General features: G+C 39.3%; 1 protein-coding gene across 3 annotated transcripts in view; it reads right to left on the bottom strand.

The window, feature by feature from the left end:
* The window catches only part of for (cGMP-dependent protein kinase for), a 123,994-nt gene that overhangs the window by 23,507 nt on the left and 83,414 nt on the right, over window positions 1-17,073 (bottom strand). For 2 of the 3 annotated variants that reach the window (XM_071661314.1, XM_071661304.1), the window contains exon 5: window positions 294-371. In XM_071661314.1, coding sequence (XP_071517415.1) covers window positions 294-371 — 78 coding nt within the window. Of the gene's footprint in view, window positions 1-293; window positions 372-1,033; window positions 1,162-17,073 lie in introns of those variants that run through there. The other variant, XM_071661324.1, reaches the window with a different exon arrangement.

Consider the following 17,073-nt stretch of genomic DNA (forward strand, 5'->3'; position numbering starts at 1 on the left):
TTCCCTCCGATCACCTCAGCCCTAATTTAAACATGCTGTTTCCCTTATCCTTACAAAGTTGACCCTTCCCTCAAATAGACCCATCTTTTAATTCTATTCGTCTTTTCATTCTGGCTCCTTCCTTAACCCTGGCCTTCTGTTCATCTAACTCTTCATCTCTTCCTCCAGACTACGTCCCTTTCATTGAATGCATCTCTCATTGTACAACCCTCACCTTATTTTGGCTCTCTTGTGTGTGCTCTCACCCTTCCACTCTCCTTATCTTAATTCTCTCTTCACTCTGTTCTACTCACCCTGCCTTTACTGATGATGTAGAAGGTATCTCCCCTGGCTCCCTGTCGAATGATGTAGTCACCCTGGCTGTAGTATGTCTGCAAGGAAAGATTAATTACATAATACATAAAACATGATTTCACAGATAACCATGCATATTACAGTGCAAGTCATTAAACCAAGTTCTTATCATTCATACAAAACCTGTACAAATTAATTAACAGTTTTACAGACTAGTCATCAAACCAAGTGCTTATCATTTATGCAAAACCTGTACAAATTAATTACCAGATTTGAGAAAAATAACATTAAATGTAAATGGTGATAATTTTAGTCATCCACTAATCTTCAAATAAGTCATGCCACCCCTTTATTCACTCTCTTCTGTAGCTCACCAAAACAAAACAGATAATACATAATTTTCATACTATCTTCATCATATTATATATTCCAGTACCACTACACTGAAATACAAAGACAAATACCCAGTCATTCCGACATGACAAGTCACATCAGATCTTAAGGTGTTTCCAACAAACACTATCACTCACCATACTATCTGAAGTGATACTCCACTTACAAAAAACATGAAGTGTTAGGTAGTAATGAATTCATCCCAAACAAACAGGGTGCTAATTGAAGATTATACCCGTGCCTGAAGATCATATCTTCCAAGGTCAGGCCAAAGGTCACGTCATCCTACCTAACAACAACGTTCAACACTCGTGCTCTGAGATTAAGCCACTATGCCTTCACTAACCTGACATACTTGGCAGACCAGGTAAATACACTGGACGGCAAGAAATATCAGCATTTTGAGACATCATGAACTCAAAAAGATTTGGAAAACATCTGGAAGTCCATCATGACGTAACAAATGAAGGTAAACATGCGCACGCACACTGTGACGTCACGTGAAAACGCATGTCGACCTTGGATCCTCGTTAAAAATCCATTTCCCTTTGATCAAGAAACTTAGATATGTAGTAAACAAAGCCACAGGAACAGAATACTTTCTTGGCTCTGAAACAGGAAGACAGACGGCATTACCTATCAAAATTATCACTTAAAAAGTGGACAGAGATTGCCAGATCCATTTACGATCTCTGATGGTGACTGGTCTCGCGATGTTACATGCCAGATCCATTTACGATCTCTGATGGTGACTGGTCTTGCGATGTTGCGAAACTTTCCTAACACAATATGAAGCGATGTGAAGGTATTTCCTGTAGAGAAGCCAAGTGTATTAACTAAAGGAACAATGAGGGCATACAAGTCGCCCCGAGGATTATCACTTCTCGTCTGTGGCCAGCGTCTGATCAGGACTGCTTTTACTGCGATATTTTATTAGGGGGTAAATTTTGCAAGTCAGAGGTGGGATTTAGGCCTTGCTTTCATGATGTGAATGCACACATCTTAATACACCACAGAATCATAAGGATTCATTCTAAAAAAAAAAAAAAGTTTCTCATACATTTCTTTTTCCAATTTCGTCTGGAGTACAAAGTACGGTTAGAGAACTTTCCTTTAAAATTTTGAACTACGATAGCAATACTAAAACGATACTCATATTAGCTATTTCAAGAATAAAATATCACCAGAAACGAAGTGTTCTCCACATAACAATTGCTTGTGATATCTGTTCCTCAAACCATGTTTTCCATGATATCTGTTCCTCCAGCTATGTTTTTTCCAATCTTCACGCCTGTGTGGTATTCATCCAAGCAACACGCCTTCGCTTTTCGTTCTACCTTCGGAATTCGGTAAAACAGCAGATCTATATTTCCTACTTTCCTACTGCACAGCAACCATGAGGCATTTTTGTGAGACAAAAAAACGACGAGCGAAGCGAAGATAATCTTGAAAGGCTGGCGTTATTTTGCCTCTGAGGATACATTAGTGAGAGTGACGGTAGCCGTAATAGTGGCAAGTGAGAACAGAAGGAGCTGTCGTGGTTTAGGCAGTGGTGGCTGCTGCAGCAAGCAGGTAGAAGTGAACAGCAATGGAGAGACATAAACGCGCCAAAAAGTTTCCATCGCGATTTCATCGACATGTGACTTGCTACGCTGCTCCCCACACACACCCAAGATCATAATAATAATAATAATAATAATAATAATAATACTAACAATAATAATAATCCTCATTTTCCTGGTAATATCAACAGACGAACGAAAAACAGCGATACAAAACCAGAAATATGCTGCCGGGACAACTTGGTAATGGCAGACATCCCCTCCCAAGCGTCACAACTTGTCCAAACATACCCACCAAGAGGTCGCTTCGTCTGACACTCACACGCTACTCATAACCACTGTGTAATAAAGGCACGCAAACATACACATATATGTCTAACAGAGGGCGTCTAAATGGAGATAAAGACAATACAGACTATGAAAAAAAACTGAGGACACATTTGGAGGTGCTGAGGTCTGCTTGAATTATTTGCCAGTTAAGTTCATTAACTGTTAAGAGATGGGGCAGACGAGATCTTTCCTCGACCAAAAAAAAAATATTTGTATGGAAAAACCCAGAAAATCTACAGATATAGATAAACAGATATTCAGAGATAGATAACAGGAAAATTCTGGTATATTTTCGGTACATTCCATGGTATTCTTGAGGACTTTGTACGTTTTCCATGTTAAAAGTTTTTAAATATCACAATGTTGTCCCTAATTCATTCAGTCTGTCGCCATGCATAATCATGTATCATCTTCCTTCGCCACTGTAAAGAGTTTTTTCAGTCTTTCGCGACAGTCCAATGTTCCCATCTTCGCGAAGTGCTTCTGATATCTCACAAGCCTGTGCATTTCCGTTTCGGTGATGATTGTACGACACATTATGCTACGCTGTACTGAAACATACTACGAAGTGTCTTACGAGACAGCCTGGCAACAGGAATGCAAACCTGGTGCAACAAAATTATGGTAGAGATGAGCGATTGCTAAGGATAGTGGCAGCGATAAGATGGCTGCTCGGCTACTCTCTCTCTCTCTCTCTCTCTCTCTCTCTCTCTCTCTCTCTCTCTCTCTCTCTCTCTCTCTCTCTCTCTCTCGAAGCCAGTTCTGCTACCGTTGTGTAATTCAAAAAAAAAACAGCGACTACAAAATGGGATCTGCGGCAGCTTTTCCTATCTCAAGATAAAAATACGAGGAGGGTGGGAGAGGAAACAGCATCGCTCCGCAAAGTAATAATCTTGCAAACCACTTTATTGACAACATTCCGAAACGACCTAGATAGATAGTCTGTTGCTGTTTGCACTTTACTGTGCACATGACTGATACGTAGCCGAGGGGAGAGGAGGAGATATCAACTGTGGCATTAAAAAAAAAGCAGCAGTGGTGATGGGGGGAGGAATGGCTGGGCAGCTAGCGCCCCGTGGAGGCAAGCCCACGTGTGTGTGTGTGTGTGTGTGTGTGTGCTGCTACGAGACCCCGCGGCGGCCGCTAAGCTTGGGCGACACAAGGCCACAAGGTACCTGACTCTCCTCCGCCTCTCGTCTTGGAATGTTGCATCGCCGCAACCATACTTTTACCTCAAGGACGTCAGCCTAAGACAGCCCCGTTTCTTTTGTTTTTTTCCTTCCTTCCTTCGCCCCAACATCCAACACATCGTTTCTGATACTGCTGGAACAGACGATGCCATGACACGACACCACGGGGGCTTCCGAGACGCCATATGCCCAAGGTTAATTTATTTTTTTTTTTTTAACTCCCGTTCAGTTATGCACACTAACTCTCTGAGCACGATCCTTCCGCATCAAGGTAACGCTATTGAGTATATAACAGAGCGACGTTTAGCCCTCCCGCCACCGTAATGCAAAGGATTGAAATAGAAAAAAAAAGATAAAATAGGGGACTTTGTTACGAGATGCACCCGTTGTCATAGAGGGCATTAGCAAAAGCATAAGTCAAAAGAGCTCAGCAACTGTAGACCTGATATATCAAATATTGGGATCACCAAGTGTTTCGTTCCTTCAGAATAGCTAGGCTACGATAAGTTAAGTTCGGTTAGGTTTAGCAACGATAAGTTAAGTTTGGTTAGGTTTAGCAACGATAAGTTAAGTTCGGTTAGGTTTAGCAACGATAAGTTAAGTTCGGTTAGGTTTAGCAACGATAAGTTAAGTTCGGTTAGGTTTAGCAACGATAAGTTAAGTTCGGTTAGGTTTAGCAACGATAAGTTAAGTTCGGTTAGGTTTAGCAACGATAAGTTAAGTTCGGTTAGGTTTAGCAACGATAAGTTAAGTTCGGTTAGGTTTAGCAACGATAAGTTAAGTTCGGTTAGGTTTAGCAACGATAAGTTAAGTTCGGTTAGGTTTAGCAACGATAAGTTAAGTTCGGTTAGGTTTAGCAACGATAAGTTAAGTTCGGTTAGGTTTAGCAACGATAAGTTAAGTTCGGTTAGGTTTAGCAACGATAAGTTAAGTTCGGTTAGGTTTAGCAACGATAAGTTAAGTTCGGTTAGGTTTAGCAACGATAAGTTAAGTTCGGTTAGGTTTAGCAACGATAAGTTAAGTTCGGTTAGGTTTAGCAACGATAAGTTAAGTTCGGTTAGGTTTAGCAACGATAAGTTAAGTTCGGTTAGGTTTAGCAACGATAAGTTAAGTTCGGTTAGGTTTAGCAACGATAAGTTAAGTTCGGTTAGGTTTAGCAACGATAAGTTAAGTTCGGTTAGGTTTAGCAACGATAAGTTAAGTTCGGTTAGGTTTAGCAACGATAAGTTAAGTTCGGTTAGGTTTAGCAACGATAAGTTAAGTTCGGTTAGGTTTAGCAACGATAAGTTAAGTTCGGTTAGGTTTAGCAACGATAAGTTAAGTTCGGTTAGGTTTAGCAACGATAAGTTAAGTTCGGTTAGGTTTAGCAACGATAAGTTAAGTTCGGTTAGGTTTAGCAACGATAAGTTAAGTTCGGTTAGGTTTAGCAACGATAAGTTAAGTTCGGTTAGGTTTAGCAACGATAAGTTAAGTTCGGTTAGGTTTAGCAACGATAAGTTAAGTTCGGTTAGGTTTAGCAACGATAAGTTAAGTTCGGTTAGGTTTAGCAACGATAAGTTAAGTTCGGTTAGGTTTAGCAACGATAAGTTAAGTTCGGTTAGGTTTAGCAACGATAAGTTAAGTTCGGTTAGGTTTAGCAACGATAAGTTAAGTTCGGTTAGGTTTAGCAACGATAAGTTAAGTTCGGTTAGGTTTAGCAACGATAAGTTAAGTTCGGTTAGGTTTAGCAACGATAAGTTAAGTTCGGTTAGGTTTAGCAACGATAAGTTAAGTTCGGTTAGGTTTAGCAACGATAAGTTAAGTTCGGTTAGGTTTAGCAACGATAAGTTAAGTTCGGTTAGGTTTAGCAACGATAAGTTAAGTTCGGTTAGGTTTAGCAACGATAAGTTAAGTTCGGTTAGGTTTAGCAACGATAAGTTAAGTTCGGTTAGGTTTAGCAACGATAAGTTAAGTTCGGTTAGGTTTAGCAACGATAAGTTAAGTTCGGTTAGGTTTAGCAACGATAAGTTAAGTTCGGTTAGGTTTAGCAACGATAAGTTAAGTTCGGTTAGGTTTAGCAACGATAAGTTAAGTTCGGTTAGGTTTAGCAACGATAAGTTAAGTTCGGTTAGGTTTAGCAACGATAAGTTAAGTTCGGTTAGGTTTAGCAACGATAAGTTAAGTTCGGTTAGGTTTAGCAACGATAAGTTAAGTTCGGTTAGGTTTAGCAACGATAAGTTAAGTTCGGTTAGGTTTAGCAACGATAAGTTAAGTTCGGTTAGGTTTAGCAACGATAAGTTAAGTTCGGTTAGGTTTAGCAACGATAAGTTAAGTTCGGTTAGGTTTAGCAACGATAAGTTAAGTTCGGTTAGGTTTAGCAACGATAAGTTAAGTTCGGTTAGGTTTAGCAACGATAAGTTAAGTTCGGTTAGGTTTAGCAACGATAAGTTAAGTTCGGTTAGGTTTAGCAACGATAAGTTAAGTTCGGTTAGGTTTAGCAACGATAAGTTAAGTTCGGTTAGGTTTAGCAACGATAAGTTAAGTTCGGTTAGGTTTAGCAACGATAAGTTAAGTTCGGTTAGGTTTAGCAACGATAAGTTAAGTTCGGTTAGGTTTAGCAACGATAAGTTAAGTTCGGTTAGGTTTAGCAACGATAAGTTAAGTTCGGTTAGGTTTAGCAACGATAAGTTAAGTTCGGTTAGGTTTAGCAACGATAAGTTAAGTTCGGTTAGGTTTAGCAACGATAAGTTAAGTTCGGTTAGGTTTAGCAACGATAAGTTAAGTTCGGTTAGGTTTAGCAACGATAAGTTAAGTTCGGTTAGGTTTAGCAACGATAAGTTAAGTTCGGTTAGGTTTAGCAACGATAAGTTAAGTTCGGTTAGGTTTAGCAACGATAAGTTAAGTTCGGTTAGGTTTAGCAACGATAAGTTAAGTTCGGTTAGGTTTAGCAACGATAAGTTAAGTTCGGTTAGGTTTAGCAACGATAAGTTAAGTTCGGTTAGGTTTAGCAACGATAAGTTAAGTTCGGTTAGGTTTAGCAACGATAAGTTAAGTTCGGTTAGGTTTAGCAACGATAAGTTAAGTTCGGTTAGGTTTAGCAACGATAAGTTAAGTTCGGTTAGGTTTAGCAACGATAAGTTAAGTTCGGTTAGGTTTAGCAACGATAAGTTAAGTTCGGTTAGGTTTAGCAACGATAAGTTAAGTTCGGTTAGGTTTAGCAACGATAAGTTAAGTTCGGTTAGGTTTAGCAACGATAAGTTAAGTTCGGTTAGGTTTAGCAACGATAAGTTAAGTTCGGTTAGGTTTAGCAACGATAAGTTAAGTTCGGTTAGGTTTAGCAACGATAAGTTAAGTTCGGTTAGGTTTAGCAACGATAAGTTAAGTTCGGTTAGGTTTAGCAACGATAAGTTAAGTTCGGTTAGGTTTAGCAACGATAAGTTAAGTTCGGTTAGGTTTAGCAACGATAAGTTAAGTTCGGTTAGGTTTAGCAACGATAAGTTAAGTTCGGTTAGGTTTAGCAACGATAAGTTAAGTTCGGTTAGGTTTAGCAACGATAAGTTAAGTTCGGTTAGGTTTAGCAACGATAAGTTAAGTTCGGTTAGGTTTAGCAACGATAAGTTAAGTTCGGTTAGGTTTAGCAACGATAAGTTAAGTTCGGTTAGGTTTAGCAACGATAAGTTAAGTTCGGTTAGGTTTAGCAACGATAAGTTAAGTTCGGTTAGGTTTAGCAACGATAAGTTAAGTTCGGTTAGGTTTAGCAACGATAAGTTAAGTTCGGTTAGGTTTAGCAACGATAAGTTAAGTTCGGTTAGGTTTAGCAACGATAAGTTAAGTTCGGTTAGGTTTAGCAACGATAAGTTAAGTTCGGTTAGGTTTAGCAACGATAAGTTAAGTTCGGTTAGGTTTAGCAACGATAAGTTAAGTTCGGTTAGGTTTAGCAACGATAAGTTAAGTTCGGTTAGGTTTAGCAACGATAAGTTAAGTTCGGTTAGGTTTAGCAACGATAAGTTAAGTTCGGTTAGGTTTAGCAACGATAAGTTAAGTTCGGTTAGGTTTAGCAACGATAAGTTAAGTTCGGTTAGGTTTAGCAACGATAAGTTAAGTTCGGTTAGGTTTAGCAACGATAAGTTAAGTTCGGTTAGGTTTAGCAACGATAAGTTAAGTTCGGTTAGGTTTAGCAACGATAAGTTAAGTTCGGTTAGGTTTAGCAACGATAAGTTAAGTTCGGTTAGGTTTAGCAACGATAAGTTAAGTTCGGTTAGGTTTAGCAACGATAAGTTAAGTTCGGTTAGGTTTAGCAACGATAAGTTAAGTTCGGTTAGGTTTAGCAACGATAAGTTAAGTTCGGTTAGGTTTAGCAACGATAAGTTAAGTTCGGTTAGGTTTAGCAACGATAAGTTAAGTTCGGTTAGGTTTAGCAACGATAAGTTAAGTTCGGTTAGGTTTAGCAACGATAAGTTAAGTTCGGTTAGGTTTAGCAACGATAAGTTAAGTTCGGTTAGGTTTAGCAACGATAAGTTAAGTTCGGTTAGGTTTAGCAACGATAAGTTAAGTTCGGTTAGGTTTAGCAACGATAAGTTAAGTTCGGTTAGGTTTAGCAACGATAAGTTAAGTTCGGTTAGGTTTAGCAACGATAAGTTAAGTTCGGTTAGGTTTAGCAACGATAAGTTAAGTTCGGTTAGGTTTAGCAACGATAAGTTAAGTTCGGTTAGGTTTAGCAACGATAAGTTAAGTTCGGTTAGGTTTAGCAACGATAAGTTAAGTTCGGTTAGGTTTAGCAACGATAAGTTAAGTTCGGTTAGGTTTAGCAACGATAAGTTAAGTTCGGTTAGGTTTAGCAACGATAAGTTAAGTTCGGTTAGGTTTAGCAACGATAAGTTAAGTTCGGTTAGGTTTAGCAACGATAAGTTAAGTTCGGTTAGGTTTAGCAACGATAAGTTAAGTTCGGTTAGGTTTAGCAACGATAAGTTAAGTTCGGTTAGGTTTAGCAACGATAAGTTAAGTTCGGTTAGGTTTAGCAACGATAAGTTAAGTTCGGTTAGGTTTAGCAACGATAAGTTAAGTTCGGTTAGGTTTAGCAACGATAAGTTAAGTTCGGTTAGGTTTAGCAACGATAAGTTAAGTTCGGTTAGGTTTAGCAACGATAAGTTAAGTTCGGTTAGGTTTAGCAACGATAAGTTAAGTTCGGTTAGGTTTAGCAACGATAAGTTAAGTTCGGTTAGGTTTAGCAACGATAAGTTAAGTTCGGTTAGGTTTAGCAACGATAAGTTAAGTTCGGTTAGGTTTAGCAACGATAATCGCCTTTCTCGAAGAAAATGTGTTTATAGTTCTCCCACTCAGGCATCGCCGAGCTGAAGAAGCTGTCTGCGTTGCTCGGCACTCGCCGTGAATCCACTTTTTCACCGCAGCAGCAGCAGCACTTTCATGGGGGGAGAAATACCGATCGCAATCACTGGTTGCGGTGAATCTTGGAGGCGGACCCGAGGCGATCAATCCGCCAAAGGTTTCTGCTCAGTCCGCAAGTAGGCGATGGAAAAGATATTTGCAGGGCATAAACATTTTTCATATGAATAATGCAATAATGTTCCTAATGAATAATGCAATAACGTTCCTAATGAATAATGAAATGACGTTCCTAATGAATAATGCAATAATGTTCCAAGTTCCAAATGAATATTGCAATAATGTTCCTAATGAATAAGACAATAACGTTCCTAATGAATAATGCAATAATGTTCCTAATGAATAAGACAATAACGTTCCAAATGAATAATGCAATAATGTTCCTAATGAATAATGCAGTGACGTTCCTTACGAATAATGCAATAATGTTCCAAATGAATATTGCAATAATGTTCCTAATGAATAATGCAATAATGAATACAGCAACTGTCCATCATACCATGTTCATTTCGTCAGTATATATACATACTACACCCAACGATTACTTTTTTCCCCTTTTTCTTCTGAATAAATGATTATTATCGTATTCTGCCCCGCATTCATCGAAAACTCCCCAGTGTGTTCTGGTATTTTATCAAAAAACTTGTGTTATCTATTCTAAACTGCCGACGATAAACAAAGCGGAACCTTCCTTTCAGAAGACTGTGCACTCGTTTCTCTAAATGCTGCCCACACGTCTGGCGGACTACGATGCTCCAGTTCGCCAAAGGCGATGCATAAAAAATCCTAGCAGAGCCGAAGTCCTTCCGACGCCATAGCGTGAGCCACGAGAAAGGGGGTCGGGGAAAAAATAAAATTAGTCAAGCAATGTTCAAAATGACGGCTCATCAGTTTCTGTCACCCTAAGCTCCGAATATGATCAAAACGAGTCAAAGCGCCAAGAATAAAAGAGAGAAAATAATGTGTGTGTGTGTGTGTGTGTGTATATATATATATATATATATATATATATATATATATATATATATATATATATATATATATATACACGTAAGGTTCAGAATGACCACTGAATTATCATCAGCGTTCCTGTAATTTGCTGTTCTGACTGTGTGTGTGTGTGTGTGTGTGTGTGTGTGTGTGTGTGTGTGTGTGCTGAGCGTCGTCCATGCTAGAACAGAAAATCCCGAGAACTCATCAACGTTCCATTGGATTTCCTTGAAAGACGTTCCTTTAGCTTCAAGCACCTGAGCGTTCTATTGAGATCTCCATGGAAGACGTTCCTTTACCTCCTTCACTCACCCAGCGTTCATCGAGATTGTGTCTTGAGAGACGTTCCTTTAGCTTCCCTTCAGCAAAAGACCAGCAATGTTTAAAAATCGGGAAACGCAGGTAGAGGAGCAAGTCGTGTGGCAACCACCTTTTTCCCTCGTTTTTTTTTTCCCCCACCCGAGAGAACAACTTGCGCAATTTGAAAGAACATGATTACTGGGGAAGAAAAAAGAAAAAAAGGAGGGAAGGGGGGAGGGAGCGAGCACGAGGGAGTACACGCCTGAATAATTCGATACTCACAAGAGAAGATGATCGAGTCTGTGATTGCCTCCTCACCAATCTTATGCTCACCACCAACGAGTGAATGAAGTTAGCTCCTTGAGCATGAGGGTACGACCCTTGAGCACGACGGTACGACCTTTGAGCACGACGGTACGACCCTTGAGCACGACGGTACGACCTTTGAGCACGACGGTAGGATCCTTGAGCACGACGGTTACGATCCTTGAGCACGACGGTACGACCCTTGAGCACGACGGTACGACCTTTGAGCACGACGGTACGACCCTTGAACACGACGGTGCGACCCTTGAGCACGATGGTACGGCCTTTGAGCATGACGGTACGACCCTTGAACACGATGGTACGGCCTTTAAGCATGACGGTACGACCCTTGAACACGACGGTACGACCCTTGAGCACGACGGTACGACCCCTGAGCATGACGGAACGACCCTTGAACACGACGGTACGACCCTTGAGCACGACGATAAGGTCCTTGACTATTATGGCGTGACCTGCAAGCTGATCCTTTTGGGTCAGGTCAAAGGCCAGGCCAGTCATACCCGCGAGATGCACCGTCATACTCAACAGATTATTAGATAACAGAATAATCTATTTTGTCATCAAGATAAAGTTTCTGAAAAAAAAAATCGCTCGAAATCATATTTCTTTTTTCTTCTATTAATTCAAACTGCAAATCATTACCTTCTAATACGCGAGATAACATTCGGTTCACGGAACTGGTCACTTTAGGTGATAATGGAAAAGATGTTTTATTCAAATCTGGAAACATCACTGATAAAAGATTAAAGAAATGCCCAGACGGTTAACAATTTACTCTCTACAGTGTAAGTGTTGTCCTGGACATCAATATACAGAAACACCCTCACAGCTGAGATGACATATCAACACACAGTATTGCCCTCAAAGCTGAGATGGCATGTCAATACACAGCAACACCCTCACAGCTACGATGACACATCAACACACAGCCATACCCTCACAGCTGAGAACAGCAATGCAGCATTACATTTGTATTCCTTCCCTTCGACCCCTGGCCACTTAACATTGGTATTCACTTCCAAGAGATGGTGTTGGGAAAGGCAGTAGGTCCACAGGCGCTGGGGTATTATTGTGTTCACGTCTCCCTGCAACCGGGTTACGGTAGCGACCTGGATCAACAGGGCAGGAAATGCTTTGCTCCTTGCTGCATCCACCGCGTTCGTCACACCTAGAATGTCCTGATTACCATCTGTTCCTCCCTTGCCGAAGTTCACAGGAGTCTACCCAGTGCTTCGAGTCGTCGTCGTCCTCCTCCTCCTCCAGGTAATCATTGAGGAACATAGACAAGTGCTGACTTGGCAAAACATAAAATCCATGTCGTTCTCTAGCCTCCAACTCCCCACTTCTTCGAACCAATTATCTGGGGCCTGATGTACTCCCTTCGTCCTCATCCAATCAATATTTTACGCGTCCGGATCCTGATCAAGACGAGGGGCCGTAGCACGATACTCGAGGAAACAACGAAATATCGCCAGTTCAGAACGGGTCTTCACCTCGGGGATCTTGCCAAGACGATGCCAACCTGCAGCCCGAAGCATTTCACATCCGCAGGAGCAGCGCAGTTCCACCCGACCTTACTGCAGGAGACGATGCCTCACCACAGACACAGAGAGTGCACTTACGTGGCTTCTAACTAGTATAAAGTACAAGAAATCATAAATAAGTCACATACTAGGACTCAATGTGAAGCAATAAAATTACAATTAAGGTGATAAAGCTCAGATTTACCTTCCCACAGAAATGTTACAATACCAAGTCCCCGTTTAGGTCACACTCTCACCAGTGCTGGGATAGGTGAACCAACACAAAAGCGTCTTGAGAGGAGTTTTGGTTGGTAACCTCCACAAGAGCTTCCGGGCGGGTGACGCCAAAAAAAGTTTCTATGTACATGATCAACGCAAGAACATCTAGGTAGAAAAGCCAACACAAGAGCTTCAAGATACGTGACCAACACAAGAGCTTCAAGGTATGTGACCAACACAAGAGCTTCCACGTACGTGACCAACACAAGAGCTTCAAAGTACGTGATCAACACAAGAGCTTCCACGTACGTGACCAACACAAGAGCTTCAAGGTACGTGATCAACACAAGAGCTTCCACGTACGTGACCAAGACGAGAGCTATCCAACAAGGGCTTCTACCTGCGTAACCAGAGTACGAAGCTCCAGGGACGTCACCAACGCATGAGCTTCTAGGTATAAAACCAACAAGAGCTTCCAGGTACGTAACGAACACACGTACTTCCAGGTAGGAGTCCAACACACGAAGGTCCACGAATCTGACTCCCATATGAGACTCAGGAGAGGCGGACCAACTTAAGAACCTTCAGGGGCAGGTGACTACGAGAGCTTCCGGATAGGAAGACCTCTCTACAGCTTCCTTGTAGGTATCAACCACGAGAACCTCCAGACATGGACTTTCCACAAGGAGACCTCAGGAAAGGTGACCACATCCCAAGCACTTGGGATCGGCAGCCACTAAGGGCGCCCCTGTGGGGGAAAGGTCATGAGCCCCAGCCTCTGGGTAGGTCACCGAGGCAAGACCCCCGCGGGTAGGTCACCACCGCAGAAGTCTTCGGGTAAATGACTTGGAGAGAATTTCCAGGAAAGAAACCACGTCACACAAATACCAATGCCTCCAGGAGTGGCGCAGCTGTGGCGCAGCTGCGCGAGGGAGTAAGAACCATGTCTTGAAAATAAAAAACAAAAAAAAAGTGTGTAAATGCTCGTGATCAAGGAGTTTCCCAACTGATTATCAACTTCTAAAACGACTGGGTGGGTATTCTCTTGCACAGCATCACCTGAAACTTGGAAGTTCTTAGCCTTACGTTAGCACTCCACGTAGAGCAGGGTGTTTCCGGTGACACCAACCCTTCAACTCAACACACAGATGCGAGGCTCTGTAGCATCATGCATTACGTAAAGAGCGACTGACTGGTTGCCGCGGGCAGTCTCCAAAGCATTCGCCCCGACTAAAAACTAGCAAGGTCTACACCCGCACCTACCCGCAGCCGCCCTTCCTGGGTGTTACCACATGTCAGTATGAGCTGCCCGCTTCGGTCTGGGCAAAAATCGCGCCACCCGAACATGACTGAAGACCGAGGCGCGAAGAAAAAAAAAAAAGGAAACAAAAAAAAAATTATATATACATACATATTACACGTGTCTGAAAACTGGTGAGTAGAAGGGAGAGAGAGAGAGTCATACCCATCCTCCACTTGCTCTCACCAAGCACACCAACATTCACTCGGGCACGAGGCATACCACATTCACTCAACCTGGAAGCTGGTTTGAGCCATAGCGCTCACGGGCCCGACAACCTGTAATCAAGACTGGTACAAAAAAAAAAAAAAAAAAAAAAAAAAAAGATATATCTGAAGCGATTCGTTCGAACGTAAACATACGACTGGAACGAGGAAAGAAAGTATATTACGAATAAACACTAGACATAAGGTGTATGAGATCACAGAAAGATCCGCTGGAAGGTGGTTTGAGGATCAGAGAAAGAAGTGCTGGAAGGTGGTTGAGGATAACAGCAGTTCCAGCAAAGACTACGAAGAGTAACTTGGCCATCTGATAAGCTAACAGTAAATAGACAGCTGCCGCTTCAACGGCAGGAAGGGGGAAGAACTCTGCCAAACCAAACGATTAAACGCGATAAAACTGCGTTAACTTCATTCTTTTAAACAACGAGTGACGGTGCGAGGGCCTTAGGTTAAGGATATCGAGTTAAAAGACTGCATTTCGTAAAATTAAGCGCTTAATTACATACATATTATCAATTATAATTATATTAATACACTAATTACTCGAGTAATTACAGGAATTTTAAGGTTTTGACCACAGATTCTTATTCAGCAGAGGTAAAAGCATCTATATTGAAACTTTGAGGATAATCTATGTTTTCAAAAAAATCAAGAAAAATCCATGGCTATAGCCTTGGATAATATTTGGCTCAGATTTTCAGCTTGTCCAGATTCTAATGAAAATCTGGGTATCAGTGTTATTCTATATGGTGATTAAGGATATCGAGTCAAAAGACTGCATTTCGTAAAATTACGCGCTTAATCACATACTTAATATTAATTATAATTATATTAATATGCTAATCACTCTACTAATAGCACGAATTTTAAGGTTTTGACCACATATTCTGATTCAGGTGAGGTAAAAGCGTCTATGTTGAAATTTTGAGGAAAATCTATTTTTTGAAAAAAATCAAGAAAAATAATATTTGGCTCAGATCTTCAACTTGTACAGATTTTAATGAAAATCTAGGTATAAGTGGAACTCTATATGGAGATTAAGGATATCGAGTCAAAGGACAGCATTTCGTAAAATTAAGCGTTTAATTACATACTTAATATTAATTATAATTATATTAATATACTAATTCCTCGAATAATTACATGAATTTTAAGGTTTTGACAACAGATTCTTATTCAACAGAGGTAAAAGCATCTATATTGAAATTTTGAGGAAAATCTATTTTTTCAAAAAAATCATGAAAAATCCAAGGCTAGGATAATATTTGGCTCAGATTTTCAACTTGTTCAGATTTTAATGAAAATCTGGGTGTAAGTGCAATTCTATATGGTGATTAAGGATATCGAGTAAAAAGACTGAATTTCGTAAAGTTAAGCGCTTAATTACATACTTAATATTAATTATAATTATATCAATATACTAATTACTCGACTAATTACAGGAATTTTAAGGTTTTGACCACAGATTCTTATTCACCAGAGGTAAAAGCATCTATATTGAAATTTTGAGGAAAATCTATTTTTCAAAAAAATCAAGAAAAATCCAAGGCTATAGCCTTGGATAAAATTTGGCTCAGATTTTCAACTTGTTCAGATTTTAATGAAAATCTCGGTATAAGTGCAATTCTTAATGGTGATTAAGGATATCGAGTAAAAAGACTGCATTTCGTAAAGTTCAGCGCTTAATTACATACTTATTATAATTATATGCTAATCACTCGACTAATTACAGGAATTTTAAGGTTTTGACCACAGATTCTTATTCAGCAGAGGTAAAAGCATCTATATTGAAATTTTGAGGAAAATCTATTTTTTTCAAAAAAATCAAGAAAAATCCAAGCCTTGGATAATATTTGGGTCAGATTTTGAACTTGTTCAGATTTAAATGAAAATCTAGGTACAAGTGCAATTCTATATGGTGATTAAGGATATCGAGTCAAAAGACAGTATTTCGTAAAATTAAGCGTTTAATTACATACTTAATATTAATTATAATTATATTAATATAGTAATTACTCAACTAATTACATGAATTTTAAGGTTTTGACCACAGATTCTTATTCACCAGAGGTAAAAGCATCTGTATTGAAATTTTGAGGAAAATCTATTTTTCAAAAAAATCAAGAAAAATCCAGATTTTCAACTTGTTCAGATTTTAATGAAAATCTCGGTATAATTGCAATTATTAATGGTGATTCAAGGATAATTAGTAAAAAGAATGCATTTCGTAAAGTTAAGCGCTTAATTACATACTTATTATAATTATATGCTAATCACTCGAATAATTACAGGAATTTTAAGGTTTTGACCACAGATTCTTATTCACCAGAGGTAAAAGCATCTATACTGAAATTTTAAGTAAAATCTATTTTTTCAAAAAAATCAAGAAAAATCCAAGGCTATAGCCTAGGATAATATTTGGCTCAGATTTTGAACTTGTTCAGATTTTCAACATGTACAGATTTTAATGAAAATCTAGGTATAATTCTATATGGTGATTAAGGATATCAAGTCAAAAGACTGCATTTCGTAAAATTAAGCGTTTAATTACATACTTAATATTAATTATAATTATATTAATACACTAATTACTCGACTAATTACAGGAATTTTAAGGTTTTGACCACAGATTCTTATTCAGCAGAGGTAAAAGCATCTATACTGAAATTTTAGGGAAAATCTATTTTTTCAAAAAAATCAAGAAAAATCCAAGGAATTATTAATATTTGGCTCAGATTTTCAACTTGTTCAGATTTGAATGAAAATCTGGGTGTAAGTGCAATTCTATATGCTGATTAAGGATATCGAGTAATAAGACTGAATTTCGTAAAGTTAAGCGCTTAATTACATACTTAATATTAATTATAATTATATTAATATACTAATTACTCGACTAATTAGAGGAATTTTAAGGTTTTGACCACAGATTCTTATTTAGAAGAGTTAAAAGCATCTGTATTGAAATTTTGAGGAAAATCTATTTTTTCATAAAAATCAAGAAAAATATTTGGGTCATATTTTCAACATGTACATATTTTA

The sequence above is a fragment of the Panulirus ornatus genome, chromosome 5 (assembly GCF_036320965.1).
Source record: "Panulirus ornatus isolate Po-2019 chromosome 5, ASM3632096v1, whole genome shotgun sequence".
Classification (NCBI taxonomy): Eukaryota; Metazoa; Arthropoda; class Malacostraca; order Decapoda; family Palinuridae; genus Panulirus; species Panulirus ornatus.